This window comes from Cariama cristata, unplaced genomic scaffold (assembly GCF_000690535.1).
Source record: "Cariama cristata isolate BGI_N322 unplaced genomic scaffold, ASM69053v1 scaffold4557, whole genome shotgun sequence".
Taxonomy (NCBI): domain Eukaryota; kingdom Metazoa; phylum Chordata; class Aves; order Cariamiformes; family Cariamidae; genus Cariama; species Cariama cristata.
This window is the reverse complement of record NW_009627029.1, coordinates 137,778-160,808: the sequence shown is the minus strand read 5'-3', so window position 1 is coordinate 160,808 and position 23,031 is coordinate 137,778. Positions and strand designations below refer to the sequence as shown.

The window sequence follows — 23,031 nt, the reverse complement described above, 5'->3', positions numbered from 1 at the left end:
CTTTTTCTGCTTTGCTTACTGATGATGTCTGTAAATACTGGGTAATTAGATGGTTTGGCTAGTGAAATTACTTTACTATAGTGATATAAAGTAGTAGACACTACTGGATTTTTGTGGTCATATATGACCTAGATGATTGCATTAGGGGTTTTAATAAAATTACCACAACCACGACCTGAAGGCTGTGTTAGATAGTGAATCCATATGGAAGATCTCACCAGTGCATTTTAAAAGTCTGATTACAAAATAGCTACAGTTTGTCATCTTTGGACAAGGAAGAAGGATAGAGCTTGCCAGTGAGAAGCATATTTTAAAAACTGATTCTCTATAATAGATTGGAGTGCGATGAGATAGATGCACTGTATCACTCATGGAAACAATTGAGGAAAAACTGGGGTTTTTTTCATCTGGCTTTAAAGGCCAGTGTTTCATTTCAGGAGGAGTGTGAGCTTTATTCAATTTTATATGTTGGAGTGTTGAATAGATCAAGGGAGGAATTAAAGAAGGGCAGTTTTCCCTGTTGCTATGGTAGGTTTTTGTAACTGGTTTTGTATTAGGGGCTGTCACCTTTTGTCCTACTCCCCTTCCCGTCTGTGCCCGCTGCCCCACACACTTACTGCCAGCAGATCGCACACCACCTACAGTCCGAGACCCACAGTCACCCTCACAATAAAGAAAAGTTTTTTCCTAGAACGGTTTGCTAATAAGTAGTTGCATGATCCTTTTATGAAACAATATTGGAAAAGTCATGTCAACTTGAAAAAGTCTTTCCATTGTGAAACTACAGAAACAGATTTGTGAAGAGAAGAATGTCATCTCTGCCAGCACTGCTCGTTATATACCTTGTCTCCTGAGTCCTGCAATTTCTGGAGAAGACTCCAATAACCATTAGCTGATTTGCTGTTAAAATACTAGTTCTGGTTTGTATTACACTACAAACTCTGTTGGGCATAAACAATTACCTGATAACAGTAGTAACTCTCTCGACACATGACTGTTTCACTCACTCATGCATGATTAGAGTTGTGTTGGAAACTTTTTTTTTCATTGTCTCCCCCCTCCCTGATCTGTTTTGAGATTAAATTGAATATCTTTGATTATTTTTTTTTCAAGAACAATACAAGAGGAGTCCTTGCTAGAATAGGTAATATTTAAGTAATCAGGACATTTCTGCAGTATAGAAAACCTGGGTTCAAGTCTTTAATGCTTCAGTTTCACACCAAAACCTGAATGTGAATCTCTCTCTTCTCAGGTGAGTGCCTGACCAGCATACTATTGATTTTTATGAAGGGTTCATTTTCTGTCTGCCTTTGACGATGGTCTCCACTGAGAAATGTTCTCAATTGTGATTCAGTGGTCTAATCTGTTGAATCTAGGAAGCCTGTCTTCTGCTTATAGTGGCCTGCTGCACATGTTAAATGACAAGACATCCTGTCTGACCCACACTGTTAGGATTACTTTTCTTTTCCCTTGTGAATAAAATCTTCACCGAATAACAATCATGATGATAAATATAAATTTCCATTTATTCCAGTTAAGGTCATTCTAGCTGAGGGCACAGAAGTCTATATTTAGCTTACCTGCAGAGCAGAGGAATTATTTTTCATTGTTTATGGCTTATTTCAGGCTAGATTGTGGGACAACCCAATGGCCTATACAATGTCATGGCTTGCCTACTGTATATTTATTGCATAACTGGCTCTCTAACCCAATATAAAGCATATTGCATCCTCTGTGTGAAGGTAAATACTTGATCAAAATTTATAGACCATTGGAATATTTCTTTGTCATGATCTCTGATTCCTCTCTTAAAGAATAAATAAGAGATTCGGTATATACCCTTACTGGCGACTGATTGTCAGTACAATGGCTGTAATGGTGTAATGAGAAAATAATTTGTAACTGATCCAGTGAAATTATGAGATGGATCATTCTAATTAATAGCATTTTTGAGATTGTCATTTTGTAGTTTTTACAAGTGGAAGGAGACATGTGTTGGTCTGGATACACTGCAAAAATTAACTTTGGTTTTTCATAGGTACTATTAATTCCATCTTTCAAAATGGATTACTCCTGTTTATGAGGCTAGAATCAGATTATAGGTTTATATAACTTCATCTTTTGGGCACTGCACTATTAAGAGATCTCTGTTAAATGTCACAAATCACCTTTGGCCTAGGATATGCTTATTTTCCTCATGTATAGCATTACAGCTTTGTCTTCTGCCATAGTCTGTCACTGAGGGTCCAAATGCCATTTTCAAAATTTGCATTTCAGAGGAACTCATATATCTTATGGTTGCCAAATTCTGGACTTTATGCAAAGAAACTATTTTATGCATACTTCTTCACATGGTCAAAGGCAATGCAATCGCCACAGTTACGGAAGAGAAAGTATTATTCCCATTTCAAATGAAGAGCAGTATCATAGGGAAGCAGGAAAGAGGTGGGAGTTCACAGCATTATCGTCTTTCATAGCCTCTGCAGTTTGCTAGTGCCACTCTCTCTCCTGCCTTCTGTACATTACCGTCCCTTGAGAACGAAAATATTTCAGTTTAATAGGGATATGGAGCTCTATATGGAAGCATTTGGGGAAAGTGTAAACTGTGATAGTAATGGCTTCTTGGCCATAAGCTTTCTATGTCCTTCCCTAACTCTTCTAAGTAGATTCTTTGTAATATCTTCCCTTTCTTCTGCTGGCTTTAGATATGTTTTATTCTTCAGCTTCACTTAACATGTAATTTACCACCCCTCCACCTCCTTTTACTTTACTTTTTACTAGTGTGTCCCATCTGAAATCTAGGTATTTGGAGTGCTGGAGTGCTGTGTTACTCCTGCATATGATGCAGTCATCTATTTGAAATCTCCCTTGGCTCTGTAAGGTTTGAATACACAAGAAACAATTCTAAGAAATGTCCACAGAAAATGTCTGTGATCTCTTTGACTAAAATATACATGTATTGTCCCCATTTTTAATATTAAATAGTGTTAAAAAGATTGAGTAAATGCTCGTACTCTCCTTACTTTTTAATACTTACGTGCAAATATGCTCAAGTAGGAAGAAACAAACTTATCGGCAGGAATGAGAAATGTGTTTCTGTGTGTGTATTTTCATGGAGTCACCCACAACGTCCTCTGTGTGAAGTTCAATGCACAATACACAGTTTGTCTTTGGTGACCTTAAAAAACATGATCTAGAGAAAATACATTACCAATCAAAGATGTGAAGAACACTTGATAAAATAATCTCTCAATAAAAGTTGAATTTAGCAGATACCGTTTAGGGATGTTCTGTTTGCCAGTGTTTTAGCAGCTGCAGATTAGCTTTACCTGTGATTCACTTTTCATACCATTTAATCAGAAGGATTTAAATCATTCCGTTCATATAGTCCTGTTGATATTTTTGGTCTAAAGCCTAGACAGATACAGTGATTTTGGTGAAAATCTGAATGCAGACTGGAGAATCCATTGTCATACTGACTTTGCAAGGAGGCTGTAATTAATGGTGTTTGCAGAGCCCTTCACCATGGTCTGCACTTCAGCATGCCCAAGCCTGCTCACGCAGCGCAGTGCTGCAGCCCGGGGGGGATTTCTGTTGCTGGAATGGAGCTGAGACTGTCCTTTCCATCCTGTGCTCTGCGGGGTCCCGCACACAGCTCAGAGCTTTCGCTTCACTACAAGCAATATCTTATCCGAGTTTCGTTTTCCTTTTTTTTTTTTTTTTTAAAGTGATATCTAATAAGCATTTGCTTGTCATATAATCAAATGATCATTTCTGAAACAGTTGGCTTCATCAAAGCATTTCTCAAGATCTCCCTGATTAATCACAGCTTTTTTTAATACATCCATAAATATGAATGTGATCATTCACACTGCATATGATGCATATGACAATACTGAACTGGACTTCCCTGAACTTCTGTATGTGACATAACAGTGCTGTTGTAATAGTTTTTTTGTGGTGGGTTGTTTGTGTGGTGTTTGGTGGTTTGTTTTTTTTCTCCTTAGAGGTGTGATGCCAATTAGCAGTATGTGTGCATATCAGTTATTGTGGGCATAACTATCACATCTGCCCCTTTAGGACGGAGGGCAGATGCTTTAGCAAGTATTATAGGATGCCACAACATGATCAGCTTTTATCATGTTGTAACATTATAACTGTCAAATGTATATTCTACAAGACTTCAATTTCACAAGACTTGATTACAAAGGTTTGAACTTTAGTGTGATATTGGCAGAGCAGTTATTGCTATTATTTATTGGTTTATGGATTTCAAAGATCATTTGTTAATGAAACTAAAAGACTTAGTTTTTATCTTTGCTGAAAAATTTAATATAATTAAAAAAACCAAGCTATGTATGACCATAGTAGTTATTATCTTAGTGTAAGATGATGTTATTACATGAAAATATTATCTCTATTCTTTGAGGTATCAGCCACCTCTGTACTAAATTTTAAAATTAACAAAAATAAATTCCTCTTATGGTATGTTCATCAAAGTGTACAGGTAAGTAAAAATGTTACTTTAGACTCATCCAGGTCAGTCAGCTGATTACTGTATGCTCCAGTTTCATAATGATGGAGAAAAGCAGCACTATATGTTTGATAAAGTCAGGATAAAAATAATAGTTTGATATGACAGCCAATACATTTTAAGAGAAGAAATCCATCCCCATCATTATCTCCAGACTGGATAGCATAGTTGTGGCAGTGTGCAATTTAGTCAGGTACCAGGGATACTGAGTTTTACAAGGGAGAAGTTGTAATCGAAGTGACTCTAACACATTCTGTTCCAAGCCATTGTTCTTACAAAGTCAGGAAGAGAAGGACATGGAAACACATCTAACTTAGAGTCTTGTACTGGGGTAATACTTTACCAGTTACAGAAGTCTCCCATCAGATTGTTTTTGAGGCCACCAACTTTATCAGCATCTGCTGTATTTGCAACTGATAAAATCTAACCCTTGCAAACAACATTAAATGGAAGGTGAAAATATCCACAGCACCTTTTGCCATTTTTGCAAGATACAAAAAATATTTTCTTTAAACTAAAAGACTGAGATTTGGTTTGGCCCCTGACATGGTAGGATTGGAATAGAGACCCCCAAATCTACCCTAGGAGCTAATAGTAGCAAAATTTCTCTTCTTGAATGCTGGCATGATCAATTATCTGGACCAAAATTAATCACCTGGACCATCTGAGAGCTGGAATAAATGGTCCAAAGTCTCTCTCGGCTGTGAAGTAAGATAGTCTAAAGTCTCTTTTCTGTTCTGTGGAGAATGGAGTGATAAAGAAAAGAAGGCAGCAGAGCTTCTGGCTCAGAGGTGCCCCATTGGCCATCAGAGAGGAAGGGAAGTGAGGGTACTTGTGGCATTGCTCTGCCTGCTCCTGGCTGATGGGTATTCACACATGCCGATGAGCATTCGGTACAGCTCTTCCAGGAGATAGCACTCTGAGGCTCTTTATCCTCACATGTAGCATCAAAATTCTCCGTTGTGGAATTAGACTATGTGATGAACATTTTTATGACTTGCAGACCAACAGTTTAGCATAGAGTTTTAAGTCTGTAATAGGGTAATAGTAACTGAGGCAGGTACAAATGTATGTCAAAAAGTTAATAGAAAATGCTAATGGAAAGACAAGAATATCCCCATCTCTGTAGGTTCTTCTTAAGCTTTGAAATGAGGTCTAGCAACTCCCCTCAAGATTGTGGAGAAGAGTTTCTGTTTGTGAGGCAACTTCTGATGTTTCATAATCAGAGGCAAAAGGTGCATGCAGCAGTGTCTAAGTATATGCAGACTTCTTCAGTTTTTCTGACTAGTGGACAATTTTAATTGAATATTCTACATTAAAAATTAGAACACTTTTTTTCCTTGGCTGATAACTTATGACTACTGCAATAGGATCTGAATTCAGTTTTTCCCAGTCAGTCATTTTATAGATAGGTGAGTACTGGTAAGAAGCTGATCTCCAAAGTAGCGCTCAGTATCCCTCAGGGAGAAAGGCCAAAAGGGACATTTTGAAATAATACCTGTCTGTTTTTAAAAATCTTTTTCTTACTGTAGATTTTTACTACATTTTTGGGTCTGGTGGGAATTCTTACAATTTTTGTATTTGTTCACAAATGTGCTTACTAATCCCTGAATCAATGCCAGTGAGATGCACTTCTCACTGAAGCATTAATTTATTAAACCAAAAGCATTTTAAAAGGCAACTTTTAGAGGAAACCTGATCAGAAACATGGTGAAGGAGCAGATAACTTCTATTCCTGACATTATCACATCATTCAAGCTGCAGTTGTCAATCCTAATGAAAGGTGGTGATGCTGATTTGAGCGTATTGTTTATATGATATGCAAGAGCTTTGGGAGATAAGGAGTCCCTGTTGCTATCATTTATAATTAAAGTGTCCATCACTTGTCTCTGAAAAACTGCTTGGTGTATAAATAATTAAAGGTCTGATTCTGATACACTTAGTTGAAATGAGAGATGCTTCTGAGAACAGTCCAAATGCAGTAAATGAAATTTCTTCAAAGTAAGGTTTCAAGATAAATAATAGCATTAGAATCTCAATCAGAGCCAATTCTTGTTTGTAAAGCAGACGATATTATGGTTTATGTGCTTTAAAATCTAATCGCACAGACATCTAAGACTGTCCATTTACAAACTGTGCCTGATGTTGTCTATCATGCTAAAACATGTTATCTTTTAAGCATGGGAGAAACTAGTCTTAAAATTAATGGCTAGGTAAGTGCTCCCTGCTCATTCAAACAGCCAAAGAGAAACAAGTTGTTAATCTGATGGTTTGTACAGTACAGAAACTTTATAAAGCTTTGTGTTACCTAATGAGTTTATTTTATTATGAATATGTCTATTTTATAGACTATTTTTCTTTGATTGTTTCACTGAATTGATATTTAAAAGAACGGTTATGCCTAAATGATGTTTCTCTTTGTAGTTTCTAAAACAATCTAAAAGGTTTCAGGGGAATTTTTTGAAATACAAATTATTTTACATGCTTCCATTGTGTTTGAGTAATAACTTTGCTTCCATAATAGTTGAAATAACTGTGAATATGCAAGTCCCTCACAGCATTGACAGGGAGAATTTTAGTTGATTTTGCTACCTTGAAATTAACCTTTTACTACCGCATGCGTATGTTTGTCATTTATCCCCTTTTTCTCAGGTGCAAAGAGGGGTACCAAGGAGTCCGCTGTGACCAATTTTTGCCGAAAACCGACTCAATCTTGTCAGATCCAAGTATGTCGAATGTTTTTCTTACATTTTTAATCCATGCTGGAGGCTGTTCTTGCCATGTGAGATGACCCTTTGCCTGTTGTCAGAAAGCATATTAGGGGCCACTGCGGTTGTGTGAAGAGAAGGGTGTTGCTTTTGTTGGTAGGATGAAAACGCATCCTCCAGTCTCTGTTCTTATAAAACATCTGCTGCTGCAGTAGGGCAGGCCATCAGAGGACTTGATTCCTCATGATTTGGAATAATACTTTCCCTGCTTAAAGCCAAAGTATTCATGTTTCTCTACTTTTGACTCAAGAACACATAAAATTAATCTGAAAGGAAACTAAGTATATGCTACAAAGGGATTCCTTCAAAAGAAAATAAATTCGTATTGTCTGGCACTCTAGAGACTATAATCTCCTTGGAAATATGTGATGTCAGTTTACACAAAACTCAGATTCTTTTTCTTTTTCACTTTTACAAGCAAAATTACTCTGTATTTGCAGAGTAAAGATGTACTTTCAGGTGATAACGTGGAGAAAAAGTAACTTTCTATTACACTGCTCAGTATATGCCAGAATACCATCTGCATGTATGTTCTTGTACTCCACAGTTGCCCTTTTAAAATTCTGTTGACTAATAAAACTATGTAAAAAATATTATCCAAGATTAATTTCTTGGAAGTGAATCCATTTACTAATTAATGTTGTTTATCTTAAATTTTTTAATGAAGTGACGTACAACAAAGGGTCATATCCAAGCTCTTGGTTTTGTTCTTATACCTGGAAACTGTAATGTATTAAGTCTTCTGGTTTTGGGTGCTCTTTAAAATTTGATTTGAGTTGTTTTCTTTCTGTTTTTTGAAGAGTAATGGTTGTTCTTCTAGTCTTTTGTTGTGCTTTCTGTTTATTTTCTTGTGCTTTTCCATGTGAAAGCCTGTTGCCAAACACTCCTGTTGTTTTGTAGCTCTCTACGTTGTATAGCTCCCGTTACAGTTTGCTTTGTATTTGGTTTAGATTTTCCTTTTGCTTGACCTTTAACGATAAAGTGCAGAACCTATAATGAATATGCAGTTCTTACCTCTGCCAAGTTGTATGTGCATGTGTCAACATAGAAGTTGTATATATGTCAAGGAACAAGGTAATTTGTATCCTAAAAGTGGGGAAAGGACAATCAATTAACAATAGGACAGGGTGGTACCTATCTGACTTAGTTTTAACAGAGGCCTCTAGCTTTACTCTCTCAAGGGTAGAGGTGAAATTCATATGGATACAATACGAAGCCCAGAGAAGACTCCCAGATTAAGCTGCATCTATCGAGACCAAAAGCGCTACAGTATTGTTGTTGTTTCTTTGTAGCATTGTGTTGGTTGCACAGGCTTGTTTCTCTTTACTTGGGAGATGCTTACTTAGTCTGCTTGATTTATGACTGCATTGTTTCCGTAAAATTGTTCAGCCACCTGAACCTGCTCAGTAAGCTAAGGTTCTGCTGAAATGTCCTTTTTACCCCTTCTGACCACAAAGGCAATTATATTTTCTTTTATTGAGACCTTCTTTCAAAATTATATTATTTAGAGTATGTAAGAGCAGGGGACCTTGGCTTGATGATGATGTAGATCCACTGGACACACCTATGACCCAAGAAGGGCTCCTCTTCCGATACAAATAAAGAAGGTTTAAGTGAGTTAGGTACTTTCCCAGTAGTTTTGAAATTTAACTTGTATTTGATTGTCATCTGTATTCAAAAGAGAAAAAGACTCTGTTCAGGTATATTTCTGTGTGTTGCAACAATATGATATATGTCTGTGTATGTATGTTCATATGTGCTTGTTCTAAGCATGCCTAGCCTGAAAGGGAGATACTAGAAACTTTCTGCTGCAGCTGGACAGTGACAACATGAACATTTTGCTCAGGAGTTAAATCAGTAATGTATTTATCTTCCTTCTGGAGAAGAAAAAAATAATACTGTGCTGATAATTAGCACTCAGTAGCAGAAATACTTGCTATTTGCATAACCTGAGGAGTGTAAAAAGTATTTGATGCAGTAGTTGAGCACAACATGATCATCTCCAAAGACTCTGGTGTTGCTTTGCACAAACTTAGTTTTGTGGTGTGTTTGGATTAGGAAGAGAACTGCTGAAGGACACTGCGAGGGTGAATTTGGAGGTGACTTCAGGAAGAAGCAATTTTTTTAAAATGTAAGGCTTAATTTCCAAAAGTTGAACACTCAGATGAGTGCTGCTGTGTCTGGACTGCACGTAGCCAAACACAGGCTGGTGTCAGTCAAACTTTATAAACAAGTCCAGCTTATCTGACTTTTGTGGGGTTGCTTAGGGTTCTTGGTAGTAAATGTATTCTGAACTGCTAATGATGCATCTGATAACAATATTTACTTATTTGAAGTTTGCATGCTTCTGAAATACTAAATTAATGTTTTTAATCTTACCTTGCCTGTGATAGTGCAGGTTACGTCTTCAGAACATTCACTTGTCATTAAATGGGAAATGAATCTGGACCACAGTCACTTGGAAAATAGTAACAATATTGTCTTAAAATTGTTAGTTGTTTACACTTGCAAGAGTCTTTTTTAAATAGCTCTCTAAGACAAGCCAAGCTTGTTCAGCATAGCTACTATCTGAAGTTGCAGAGTGACAAATAGTGTGATATGGCTCTGCAGTATTTTAAAGACTATCAGGCCAAACTCAGCTTCTTACTTTATTTTAGGTTTATGTTAGGCAGATCTTGACTTTACATCATGGATATGAATACAAATTGTGCAATACTTAATAGAGATTAATGCATGCTAAATCATGTACATGTAGTTTAATTAAACCAAATGCTTAAGATATTTAAGATTCTCTTTTCAGGACACCTCTTGAAATTACCTGATGGTGTTTCAAAGTTCCTGAATTGGCTTCTGTGGCTTCTTGCAGTCAGATCTACCACCTGCCACCTTCCTTCAGCTCACAGTCAGGATCAAATTCATAAGAAAACAGATGTAGGACACACCTAGAGCAATGTCAAAACACCCCAAACACAGGCTTTTGTACTGGACCTTCAAGCATCCCAGGTGTTAACATCTCAGACTTCCCTTAACTTCTCCACTCTTAACCAGGTTTGATGGCTGTAAGTGAAAGATGTTTTGAAAAAACAAACAAACAAAAAAACCAACCCAAACGCAAGGTTAATCTTGGAATATGGGAGAAACCTGCCTAAACCATGGGAGGCACAAGGAACCTAACAGAATTAACGTCACCGATAAGGGAAAAGACTGCATGACAATGCAACCTGTGCTCACAGTCGCTATCAAGAGGAGGGAATCTGTCAGCCCTGCTAATGCTGAGCAGAACAAGTCCCTGAACTCTCTCTCAGTCATCTCCTCCTTCATCTATGGAGGAAGTACGAATGGGACAAAGAGAAAAGAAATAGCAGTCATATGCTGGAAGGAAAGGATAGGAGTATATTTGAAACATTGCTTCAACTTTCTCTATCTGGGCTAACTTCTCTATAAATGCAGTTCATGGCAATGGTAGAGCACTTATATTTTCACATTATAGATACAACTTTAATATAACTTTATTTACAAGTAATTTTTCAGGCATGTGTAGTCCTGTGTGTATCTATAGGATTGGGAGCTTACATCCAACATAAAGTGTACAAATGTACTCATGTACTATCCTTTATAATGTTCTGAAGTAGACCTGCCTGGCCCAACAGGTTTTGAAAGGTAAGTTGTATGTAGGCTGCAGATACTTCTTTTGATCAGTTTTTATACTGAGACAAAGTATGACCTTTAAAGCTTTGACTGTTCTGTGCGGATATTCCAAAGTGCTGAACAAGGCATTGAGAATGGGTTACCTCTTTTTGACCAAATTGTTGAACTCTGCCTTCAACTATTTTGTTCTTAACTTACCATTGAAAGCTACTTTCCTATGCAAAAAGTGTATTTCAGTTTTATAATGTGCAGTATTAATTTTGTATTTGTCATATTAACATTCAAGTTGTCCCATTTGACCTCAGAAGCTTAAGTGAAGAGGGATCCCCTATCAAATGTTGTTCTCAAAATAAATGCATTATTTTCCTAAAGAAGAAAAATAGAATGGAAAGCTTATAGGTCATTAGGCCATGCTCCTGCTGTTGCAGTCAACCCCATCATGCAATTCCTTCTGTAAGCTGATCATACTTCGTTTGTAAACCACTTACAATCAACATGAGCTAGCCGTGAGGAACAGGTTTTGTTTATCATCCCTGCTCTGAGGATTTCAAGGCTTTCCAGTTTCCACACAGCCCCGATTTGTCAGTTATGTTCTTTATTAAAATGCGCACTTTGTTTCTGCACTGATATTTTTTTTTTCTATCAGTTTCTACTGTGTTACACTTTGGTTCTGTTAAACTGGCTTTTTCAAATGTCAGAAGTCTTATTCCTATAGAGCTAGCTATAGCCTGTGGTCTTACAATACTTTAACCTGTGACAGCATGGCATACATCATGTTTCTTTCTGAATCTCATCAAAGAGAAACCTGCAAGCGTCATGTCTGGAATCTGCAGTTACTCATTCTTAGATTACCTCTGTATGTAGTAAAGGATCAAAACCCCTCTCCTGGAAGACCGGAACTGTAAATAAGTAAAACAACTCCAGATAGTTTAAAAAGGAAAAAACTGTTTTCCCAGAAATGTCTTCAAAGCCTGAAGACCCACACTCACCTCCTCCAAAAAAAAAAAAAACAAACCACCAAACCAAAAACCCAGACAAAAATCTTAGGCTTTTTGCCCTTTTTTTCAGTTTTTATTTTCTTTCTTTTTTATTTTTTGCTACCTGTCCAGTTTTGTATTTGTAAGATCATAGGATAATTTAGGTTGAAAGAGAAGTCTGGACTTCTCTGGAGAACTTGGGAGGTTCAGCCGACTGCTTTAAGCCGAGCTGTCTTTGAAGTTTCTACTGACTGGACACCAAGAAGGTAGTCTGTAAAGGGACCATTATTAAATAGAGGAAGAAGTGCATTGCAGTTGTGAAATATTTATAGAATATATTTTCAAATAATCTGAATAAATAAAATAAATTAATTTTCTGAGTCTCTTACTGAATGATTGATTTTCTAGAACCAGAATAATTTTTTTGTGAACTTTACTTAACCTTTCTAAATCTGTCAACATTCCTCTTGAATTTGTTTTTTCCTCCTTTTTTTAATTTCTAGAAGGCATAGGAGAAAATAAGATTTTGCTATTGGAAAGAATTTGAAAGTTGGATGTAGGTAGGTTATGTGTGGAAGAGAATTTGGGGAAAACAGGAGGACTGACTAGCTAGAGGTGGATATCTGAGTTTTGTGGAGGGCAAGTCCTTCTAAAACAGATTTAACATGGGGCTTCTTTAATTCCAGATAGATCTTTTGAATTCTGAAATTGTAGCGAGGCCCAGGAAAAGGAGGGAGGAAATGCATCACCACAGGATCTAAATCTGAATTTTGTAGCTTAACTTTGTCTCAAAAAGAATAGGTTTTTAAGCCCTTCTGCAGTAACTATGTCATCTGTATAAGACTGGTTTGTGTTCAAAAAAAGCATATGGAGAGTGTGGCTGCAGACCAAGTTCCTTTTGTAGTGATTGTCATTTTATGCTATCTTATCAGTCTAATTGCAAAGAGTGCCACATCAAGTGTGTGTTCACAGAATACAAATTATTAATGTTGCTCTAGGATATTAAGCTTTTACAAAAATGAAATCATCAAAAGGTGATATTTTATTGCCTTGTAAAATTAGGTTTTAAGAGCTATGTGCTGACAAACGGTCAAGTGAAGTCCCTGAAAATGACAAGTCAGTATAAGATCTGTTAGCATCCATCAAGTGGGAATGACATTTCTGTTAACTACGGCTTCTTTATAAGGATATATAAACAGAGTTCCTCCCGTTCAAATGCATCACAAATCAACCTAGATTAGTGCTGATGCATTAAAGATTGAAAGGAAGGAAGGAAGGAATTGCCTTGATAGAAATAGCAATAACGGAGAAAAGAGACACAGTCACTTCAGAAGTTTTAATGAATTTATCTATAGATGAGAAAAGATGCATCACATGAGAGACAGGCTGGGGAATATGAAACTTCAGCAAGGTAAAACAAGAAAGAAAATATATCCTTGGGGGAATGAGGGACATGTTTTCCCTCCTCTTTGATCAAGTGTGGGTAGAGACCTCAGGATACAGACTGTAAAAGATGACGTGTTTTCAAATTTAAGTTGTGCTGAAGCTGTAAAATTTTACTTTGTGTGAATAGTATGAATGCTCTTGATTTGTTTTGGGGTTTTTTCCTTTAAAATAGGAACTTAGACTTCATTCTGCAGAACTGGAATGAAATGCTCAAAACCAAAAGTGCAACATTAACAAAGTGTTAGTAAAGTGGTTTGCCAGTGATAAATGGAAGTGTGAAGGTGTTTGTTGTCAGAACATATTGAAAAGTTAAAGCCCAAGAAAAATTAATTGAAATCACAAATTTGCTACTAATGCAGTGGGCAAAGAAAATCACACTCAAAATCACTATCAGTTTTGATAATATAATTGTTTCTTACAACCTTAAAAACACATTTAAATGCATAGGAAACAACTTGAAGTAATACTTGTTTCTATGAGTAAGCTAACAGTGACTTGTGCAGAATGTGCAGTATGGATGTTATTCAGTGATTATTTCTATTTATTTTTTTTTCTGTTAGTACTGCAGAATAGATTTTAAAAATCACAAGAGTATTGGGTGATCTTCATGTTTCTCATGTAGAGGGAGGAATATTTTAAATTAATTCTAGAATTCTAAGTTTGTGTCACTCAAGTAAAAACAACAAAAAAATCCACTAGAGTGAGAGGTGTTTCCAAAGAGCATTTAATTGAATTGCTTTCATTACATTTGTGTGCAATAACCGAGCTGTTTTTCCCCTACTTTCATTGAATTCCTAGTCCTTTTAGAAAAACAACCAGCAATGAGTTTGCACACCTCCACCCACCCCCTGGCTTGCTTTCTGGAAAAAATTGGATGAGAGTTTACAATTTATTTCCATTTCATATTTCAGTTTTAAGTGAATTGTCAGCCTTTACCAAATTCATATCCAACTTTATTTGGAAAAGTAGAAAAATTCAGTCTGAATTTGACCAAAATCCTTTTATTAGTTTTAAAGGAACTGTTTTCCTCTATTTTCTCTGTTTACCTCTTCTGGAAGACAAGAATATATTGGCATCTGGTTACTCAACAATGTTTTCTTTTCAAAACTTTTAATTTGGAGTATTGAAGTATGTCCATTTTTGCCATGACTTTTAGGCCATAGGTGGTCTTCTGTAATTCAGCTTGTGAAGACTGCATGTCTGTAGAAATTTGTGGAGAGAAGCTGGAATGAGGTAGATGCAATATCTTTGACAGCAGGGGGAAAAAAAAAAAGTTAAAACTCAAAACCACTTGTTTCCTTCTCCTTCTTTAAATACGACCTATATGTAGAAGGATAATAATGAAATTGAAAATTCCTTTTATTTGATCTCAGTATAAATCCCAAGGAAGACAGAAAAATGAGATATCTAGCAATGCAAATCCCAGTCAACAAAAAGTTTTAATCAGTGTATCTTCCTGTAAGCCATGGATGCTGGAAATCAAGAAGGAAATTACAGCCGTCCTATGCAGAGGAGTTTGAAGGCTGCCCTTTGGAGGAATTTGAAACTACCATTCATCTGTGAAATTTGGGAGTTGCATCTAGGTAAAGAATTTCTAGGTCTTTGTGTAGTGATTTTTGCACGTGTATTTTAAGGCAATTTACCATATGATGGCAGAACACTCGACTACAGCTTGTTACACAACAGCCACGGCAGATGGCTGTGAAGAGAGGTTAGCCTTACGTAAGGGCCGGAGCTGTGAATCGCACTCTCCCGCTGGCGAACCCGCTCTGCCACCAGCGCTGGGTTCATCTCTGTGCCTGAATGAGAGGCGGTACGGCGCTTCTGCTAAACAAGCACCTTCTGAAGTGATGAGCCTCTGAAACATCAACTTCTATCCACTCTTCTTACAAACACGTTATGATTTCCTAAATCTTCTATTGGCCATCACGTGTCTGGAAAACCATAACTATAAATATAACTTTAAGTATATGTTCTGTGACACTTTGGAAGCATCTGATTTAGCCTGTTGGTCCGAGTAACTAACTTTTCTGACTTTCGTGCACTTCATACTGACGATATGTTACGGTTGGTGTCAATGTCCCACTGTCTTTCAGGACTCCTCTGGTTTTACCTGGATGGACAAGGTGCAGTCAATCATTTGACTTGTCAGATCACATTTACAGGCCTTCTAAGAGGAGAATTCAGCAGCGCAGCAACCATAGTTCTTCATGCTCAGGGAGAAAAGTATAAACAAAGATGGGTCATGGCAAGTTGACATGCAAGAAAACGGCACAAAACGTGACAGTGATTTAGCTGAAAAGCATTCATTTTATCAGGTTCTATCTTTGTAAATTAGCTACTCAGTTGTCCAAATAGCATTTCACTTTAGCAATACCATTTCGCTTTATCTTGGTGATTTAGTCACACTTCTGATGTTAAATGCCTCAGGATTGCTTGAGATGGCATGGTATAGGTTTCATAAAGATGCCATAGCCTATTGCAGGAGCTAGTAAGAACATGTGGAGAAAAGAGATGGATTTCTCTTTATTGGCAGCTGATCTTACACTTTTGAATGTATCTTTCTGTATTAAATTTAAGTCTGAACTGGGTGTTTGGCCTTCTGCTATGAGTGGTTCTGTGTTAAAATGATTCTAGTAGAAAATGCAGCAGTGCATGTGCAGAGAAATCACAAAGCTGTGGGGTACCTGATATTCTGATCTGTCTGCAGTACAGTGATATGACTAAGTAATAAACAGCAGGAAGACAAATTCTGCAGTGATTCCTACAGGCACAGAGCTTGAGATAAGTCTAACACATGTACTGTGTTGAGAGTAGAAACATTAAGGGGCTCATACATGAGAGCTAAAGTTTCCCCCAAGAGGATTTCTGCTGAGTGTGCTGATCATCGTCCCCAAACTAATACTTGGTAAGAGCTTTTGCGCTCTTAACTGATCTTCACTTTTTGTATTAAGTCCATACTCCACTATAAGGATGCTTATTAAGGCAATTATTGTTGTTAGACTTCACTTCACATGGAGCTTCTACCAGTGTTGATTCAGCTTATTTGAACAATCTCTGCTTATTAAGGAAAACCTGGAATAAGCGTATTGTTCAATATTAATGTAGTAAGTCCTCTGTGTTGATGTGAAGACCAGATGCTTTGGGGGTAATGTGTTTATGTACATATCTTCCTAGGGTAAGGCAATCTTGCTGAAGACATTAGGGGTCAGCATTACTGTAAGTTTGATTGCCACATCAAGGTAATTATTTTCTTTTAAGAAGAAAGATAGTACTGAGATTCCTGAAGGCATTTTCAGGCTCATTTCTCAGACTTTCCGTAACAATCATATTTGACAAGATGGAACAGCCATTTCTGGTTAAAATTCCACTGTGCAAACCCAGTAATTTATGAAACTGTTATTCCCTAGACCAAAAAGATCAAATGGTAAAATTTTGGTCTTACTGAAACTGTTAAATGATTTGTTCATTAATCCTTCAAGGTTACATTGTCCTATCGTGACTTTTATTCCATGTATGACTACTATTTTTCTAGAGATTTTTGTATTGACCGTTGGGGGGCGGAAATTGCCAACCATGAGGTTATGTATTCATTTTCTTCAGTGATAAATTTGATTGTGGAAATGGTTTCTTAAAAGACAAACCAGATCAGCGTTGTCCCAGGAGCAAACCAAAGAACAAATTGTAACAGGCAGTTCTCAATGAGATTGTTTGTATTGGGAGGACTTGATTCACTTCCAGCCTTTTCAGAGAGCACCCTCCTGCCAGGGCTTCTGGCTCTTTGCTCTTGCTTAGGGAAAAATTCCAATTGTTTGCTGCCGTCATCAGTCACAGGTTAAGAGGAGGCCTGGGAAACAGCAAGTTTCTCTTGTTACTTCTGTACACGGCCTGAGTAACAGGTTTGGCAATCTAGCACTGAATGGTCAAATGAACGAAACAGTACTGAACCACTGAACGACCGAATTATAATAGCCAACCTCTGCCTGTTATTGCCCATTTGATTTTTGCAAGTAGTTCTGTTCTTTGATCTTGTTTCCATCTTCCCCAATCATTTTACCATCTCAGCTGGGTTATCATCATCAAAAGGAGATGTGAGTGTACTATATATTCTGCTGTTTAAGATACCAGTTCTCTCTTTCCTGGCCCAATTGTCTTGATTTCCTACTCTCTGCTTGCTTTTTTTTTTATTATCTTACCTTCTGTTCTGACATACCTACTTTATTTCTTTGCCCATTTGAGAGGCTTTTCCCCTTCAGTATCTGAATTACATTTCTATTAGTCACTCTTCACTCTCTGCTGATCTCTGCTACCATTCAATATTTGCCACATGCTTTTGCTGTGATTTCTTCCCACACTGCCACTGCGTGTGACCTTCACTCCCTCTCTGAAACCAAGGTTTGACTCCTTGCGCTGCTTGACCTATTTCCCATCTTCCAGATGAATGCCTAGATCACAAATTGTTTTTCATGTGCTGTCTGGTCTCCCTCATTTAGGCTTCCCTTTCTTCCTTATATATAATTTTTTACTTTTGCCACATAATGGAATAAAAAATATAATTTGCAGCTTAGTTTAGTGTCCAAAATGTTCTTTACACATTTACAGTGAACAGATGTCCACATTCCATTTTGTTTCCAAAGGAGTTGGCTCCAATTATCTCTGAAGATACAGAAAGAGGTTAATACCTGATGCTTATCAGGAGAAAATATCCACTGTGTGGGCTGTTTGTGAAAGGCAGCATCTAAATTTAACCTGGTTTGTTCGGTTTCTTTTTTAATAAAACTGACTTTTTCTTGAAAAAAGGTTGCATTTTCAGCACTGAAGCTTTTTATGGGCCTCAACAGTACTTTTATTGGGAAAACTTTTTCAGGTTCAGAAGAAAATAGTTCTGATCTGACACATGAAAAGAGACCTCAAATTAGCAGAGACCAGAATATTTGTCCATAACAGGTGAAACACAGGTTCAAGTGCTTCTTCTGCTTGACCTGATTTTTCCTGTCTTCCAGATGAATGCCTAGATCACACCACAGAAAAGAGAGTGGGTCAGTGTCTTTTCTTGTTTCTTTTCTGGAAGAGAAAGACTAAACTATTTCCCAGCTAGCTCTAGTGATGAATTGGTAGACCTGAAATCTCTGGTATAGTAAAACGTGTATTTTTACAGTATTGCTCTACCCTGGAGATTTTGCCTTAATGCTCATCTATATTATAGAAGGTGCTGGAGTTTACAGAATGTGTGATACTGACTTAGGTCTTGCTGCTGCAAAAAACTATACTGAATGCATACTGTTTCTCAGGAGAACTACTCATGTAAAAGATACTAAGCACATTTGAAGCATCCAGCTGAATTATTTGCATTAATTTGTGGTTTACCTTACAAATTTGTAGTTTTCTTGATAGTGAGATGATCTGACGTATTTTAATTCTCTGGATTTAATAAGTCCTTCTGAAAAGACTTTTTCTATGAAGCTGAACAACTCTAATGTAGGAGCCTGGCTCCTGCTGGTGGTGGAGCTCCCCCTGAACGGACAATTCAGTGCACTGACGGGGGGAGAGTGTAATTTTGAAGGAACTTGTTGGTCTGTGGAGATAAACAGTTGTAATTATAAATATGTATATATATCTTAATATATAAAGACAAAAGGTAATTTTGTTAGTGTAAAGGCTTTAAGTATTGCAGTCTGGTTTAGTGGTCTTCAAAAGTGTTGATCTCATATTAATGCCATATTAATTTACTGTATTAGTCTCCAAGTTGTAAGCAACCCTTTTTGTTAGGTTTTGTTCAGTGTTCAGTGAATATTCAAAGGCTTAAATGCTTTAAAAGCCTTACAATGTTATCTGTACACTTTTAGAGAAAAGATGACTTGTTTCAGAAGTAAGTTGTGAAACTTGGTTAAGCCGTATGTGTAGATGTCTGAATAACTCCAAGTAAAAATGCTACTTACCAATGCAGTACTACCATTCTCAAGATTCAGTCTTGTATGATAGTAGTGAATGTCTTAATCCACTGGAAAATGGGAATATTTGGCTAGGCATGTATTTAAGGCAAAGCCAGTCAATATAAATTCATAATTTCTTTTGGAAGCTGGAACAGATTATTAGACTAATCTAGAATTTTGCATATTACAGATCAAATATCATGTCCAGTTCTGTATTATTGTTACGAATTTTACTGCAACATTTAAAAACAGATGGCAGGGTAAATTAGTTTTTATGTTCTATTATGTCTATGTGACCAATGTACTGTAAGTCATGGTGTAGATTTACAGTGCAGTTAGCTGTTCTGTGATAACTGCCTGCTTGTGTGATAAAGCAAACCGATGCCCTGCAGTTGCATTGAGGGAAGTCTCGCACCATGACTTTATAACATGGCTGCATTCAGTACCTTGTTTGATTTGGCAAATAACGAGGTCCTTGTAGCTTGGTGATGGAAGAACTTAACTGAAGCTACACCGAGTCACGTACCATGTAGAGCAAGGACAGCTGGCTGAATGGCTCCATGAGATGACTCTTTGCCCCTATGGCTCTTTACATGATAGTAGTAGGTTTTTGGACCAAGTGTTTACTTTCTATGTGCCTGCTGCTGTCACAATCTGTACGTAATTGACCTGCTTTGGCAGATTAGTGCAATCTTGTTTGTCTGAAGTAGGATAGATTTAAGCTTATCAAGTAGGATTATCCAAAGAGTACCAGTTACTTTAAAAGGAAGAATATAAATCCCTGCATGGAAAGAGAGGCTCATTTTTTAAAATAAAAACCTGTTCCTTAATATGGATCAAACGTAAGGTGATTCCTGTTGTCAGACAACCATCAAAAAAGGGTAAGACTAATATAAGATAAAGTCTATCCTTGCCTATCTCCAATATACTTTACGGTCTGGATGTAGTAGCGCATGTGGCCAAGCACATGTGCTGAAATTTCATGGTACAAACCGTGTCAGCTCTTCTGAGGTGTCCTGTTAGGTCCTGGTTGCTCATTTTACCCTCTGTTCAAACAAAACAATGAAATGACCATTTATTAAACAGACAACGGGGACAAAGTGTCAGATAGAAAGCTGGTAAATGGGCAAAGGCAAATATTTTCTGGAATACCATAATTTTTTGACATGGTACATGTTTCCACTGAGGGAAAATAAGGGAAATTGATGGATCATACCTAGTATCAGTCTCATCAATTTTTATTGTCTTATAGCTGTTGACTTTGCAGTCATCTGTAATTCTAATTTGAATGCATGTTGAGTTGAGCATAGCACGGCTTTCATACAGTAATAGAGTTATAACATGTACATTTGTTTTCAGAATTTATTCCTTAAAGACAAAAGAAAATGCCACATGAAAAAAAGCAAAACTGTTAGCTGACAATATCTCTCACAGTGTGTCATGCAAGGAAAGAGGATTTTCTGAATTTGGACTTGGTTATGTATAAGCCAATATTTGCTATCCAGTTTGGTTTTGTAGGAAACTCTTTTGTAGGAAACTCCTGCTCTTTACTTGAAAAGGAGTATTGCATATTCACAGCATTGTATAGCTGTCACTTCTGTGACTAGCTAGCCACTGACTGACTGCCCATGGCTTGGACAGGCATACTCTTCACTGGGTAAAAAACTAACTGGTTGACCAGGCCCAAAAAGCGGTGGTGAATGGAGTTAAATCCTGTTGGCAGCTGGTCACAAGTGGTGTTCCCCAGGGCTCAGTATTGGAGCCAGTTCTATTTAATATATTTATCAATGGTCTGGATGACGAGATCAATAGTCTCGAACTGTACTGGGGAAGTTCAGGCTAGAAATGAGGAGGCATTTCTTCACAGAAGGGGTTGTTAGGCATTGGAATGGACTGCCTAGGGAGGTGGTGGAGTCACTATCCCTGGAGGTGTTTAAGAAAAGACATAACGTGGCACTTAGTGCTATGGTCTATTTGACATGATGATGTTAGGGCAAAGGTTGGACTCAGTGATCCCGGAGGTCTCTTTCAACCAAATTGATTCTGTGATTCTGTGATCGAGTGCACTGTCAGTAAGTTTGCGGATGACACCAGGTTGGGCAGGAGTGTTGATCTGCTTGAGGATAGGAAGGCTCTGCACAGGGTTCTGGACAGACTGGATCAATGGGCCGCGGGCAACTGTATGATGTTCAACAAGGCTCAGTGCTGGGTCCTGCACTTCTGTCGCAACCCCATGCAATGCTACAGGCTTGGGGACGAGTGGCTGGAAAGCTGCCTGGCAGAGAAAGACCTGGGGATGTTGGTCGACAGCTGGCTCAACTTGAGCCGGCAGTGTGCCCAAGTGGCGAAGGCAGCCAATAGCATCCTGGCCTGTGTCAGAAATAGCGTGGCCAGCAGGACTAGGGAATGATCGTCCCTTTGTACTCTGTGCTGCTGAGGCCGCACCTCGAATACTGTGCTGGAGCATGTCCAGAGAAGGGCAACAAAGCTGGTAAAGGATCTGGAGAAAAAGTCTGATGAGGGGCAGCTGAGGGAACTGGGGTTGTTTAGTCTGGAGGCTGAGGGGAGACCTGATTGCCCTCTACAACTACCTGAAAGGAGGTTGTAGTGAGGCGGGGGTTGGTCTCTTCTCCCAAGTAACCAGTGATAGAACAAGAGGAAATGACCTCAAGTTGTGCCAGGGGAGGTTTAAATTGGATATTAGGAAAAACTTCTTCACAGAAAGTGTTGTCAGGGATTGGAACAGGCTGCCCAGGGAGGTGGTGGAGTCACCATCCCTGGAGGTATTTACAAGACGTGTAGATGTGGTGCTTAGGGACATGGTTTAGTGGTGGACTTGGCAGTGCTAAGTTAACAGTTGGACTCAGTGACTTAAAGACCTCTTCTAACATAAACAATTCTATGAATCTGTGATTATAAGGGACAACGCTACTACATGGGTTTGTAAGTAGAAAGGTAATAAGTTAGGCCCAGTTGGGGCAGTGATTAGGACACTTAAGGTGTCAACGACTACAATAGTTGCTGCTAAATATAGAGATGCATCTACTTGGGGAGATGATAACTCATTTCATTTGGTTCTTGTTTTATGAGCTCTCTGTGCCTTTTGAAGGTACACTCAGAATAACCCATTTCTCCCTCCAGGACTTCTTTCCTCAACCCTGCATCAGTCAGAAACCTCATACCGGATGTTGTGAGAGTAGCATAGGCTCTACATGGTTTTTCATACCACCCCACAGATGTCTGAATTGAGATAACCTTAAGTTCCCTACGTAGTTACTGAGGGAGACATACTCTCCTGCTCCACCAGTGACTAATTAGAATATGGCAAGTTAGGCAAAAACCAAACTTAGATGTTATGAGGTAATATGTAGAGGATATTAGCTTCTCTGACTACTTAAGAAGCTTCAACAAGACAATCTGAGGAAGACTCAAAGTCATAGCTCCTCTATGTCTGGCTGCTTCTTAATAGAGGGAAATTATTCGGTATCTGCTAGGGCAGATCTGTACTGAAAGCATGGACATTGACCCTGCTGGGTTGGCAAAACATCTCAAATCCAGAGATGCTTAGCTGTGTTGACATAATTGTGAATCTGACTGCCAGAATTCAGCATGTATAAAGATGAAAATATATTTTTTTCTTTCCCCTCCCCCCCTCAAGTTACAATAAGAGGAAACTAAGAAACAAGTGGAAAATATATATGTGTATATATTTATATATAGTCTTG

At 37.8% G+C, this 23,031-nt stretch overlaps 1 protein-coding gene across 1 annotated transcript in view; it reads left to right on the top strand.

Annotated features, from left to right (window-relative positions):
- Window positions 1-6,482: 6,482 nt before the first annotated feature.
- Window positions 6,483-23,031, top strand: part of NRG3 (neuregulin 3) — a 113,795-nt gene continuing 97,246 nt past the window's right edge. The window contains exons 1-2 of the mRNA XM_009704289.1: window positions 6,483-6,535; window positions 7,187-7,260. Coding sequence (XP_009702591.1) covers window positions 6,483-6,535; window positions 7,187-7,260 — 127 coding nt within the window. The remainder of the gene's footprint in view (window positions 6,536-7,186; window positions 7,261-23,031) is intronic.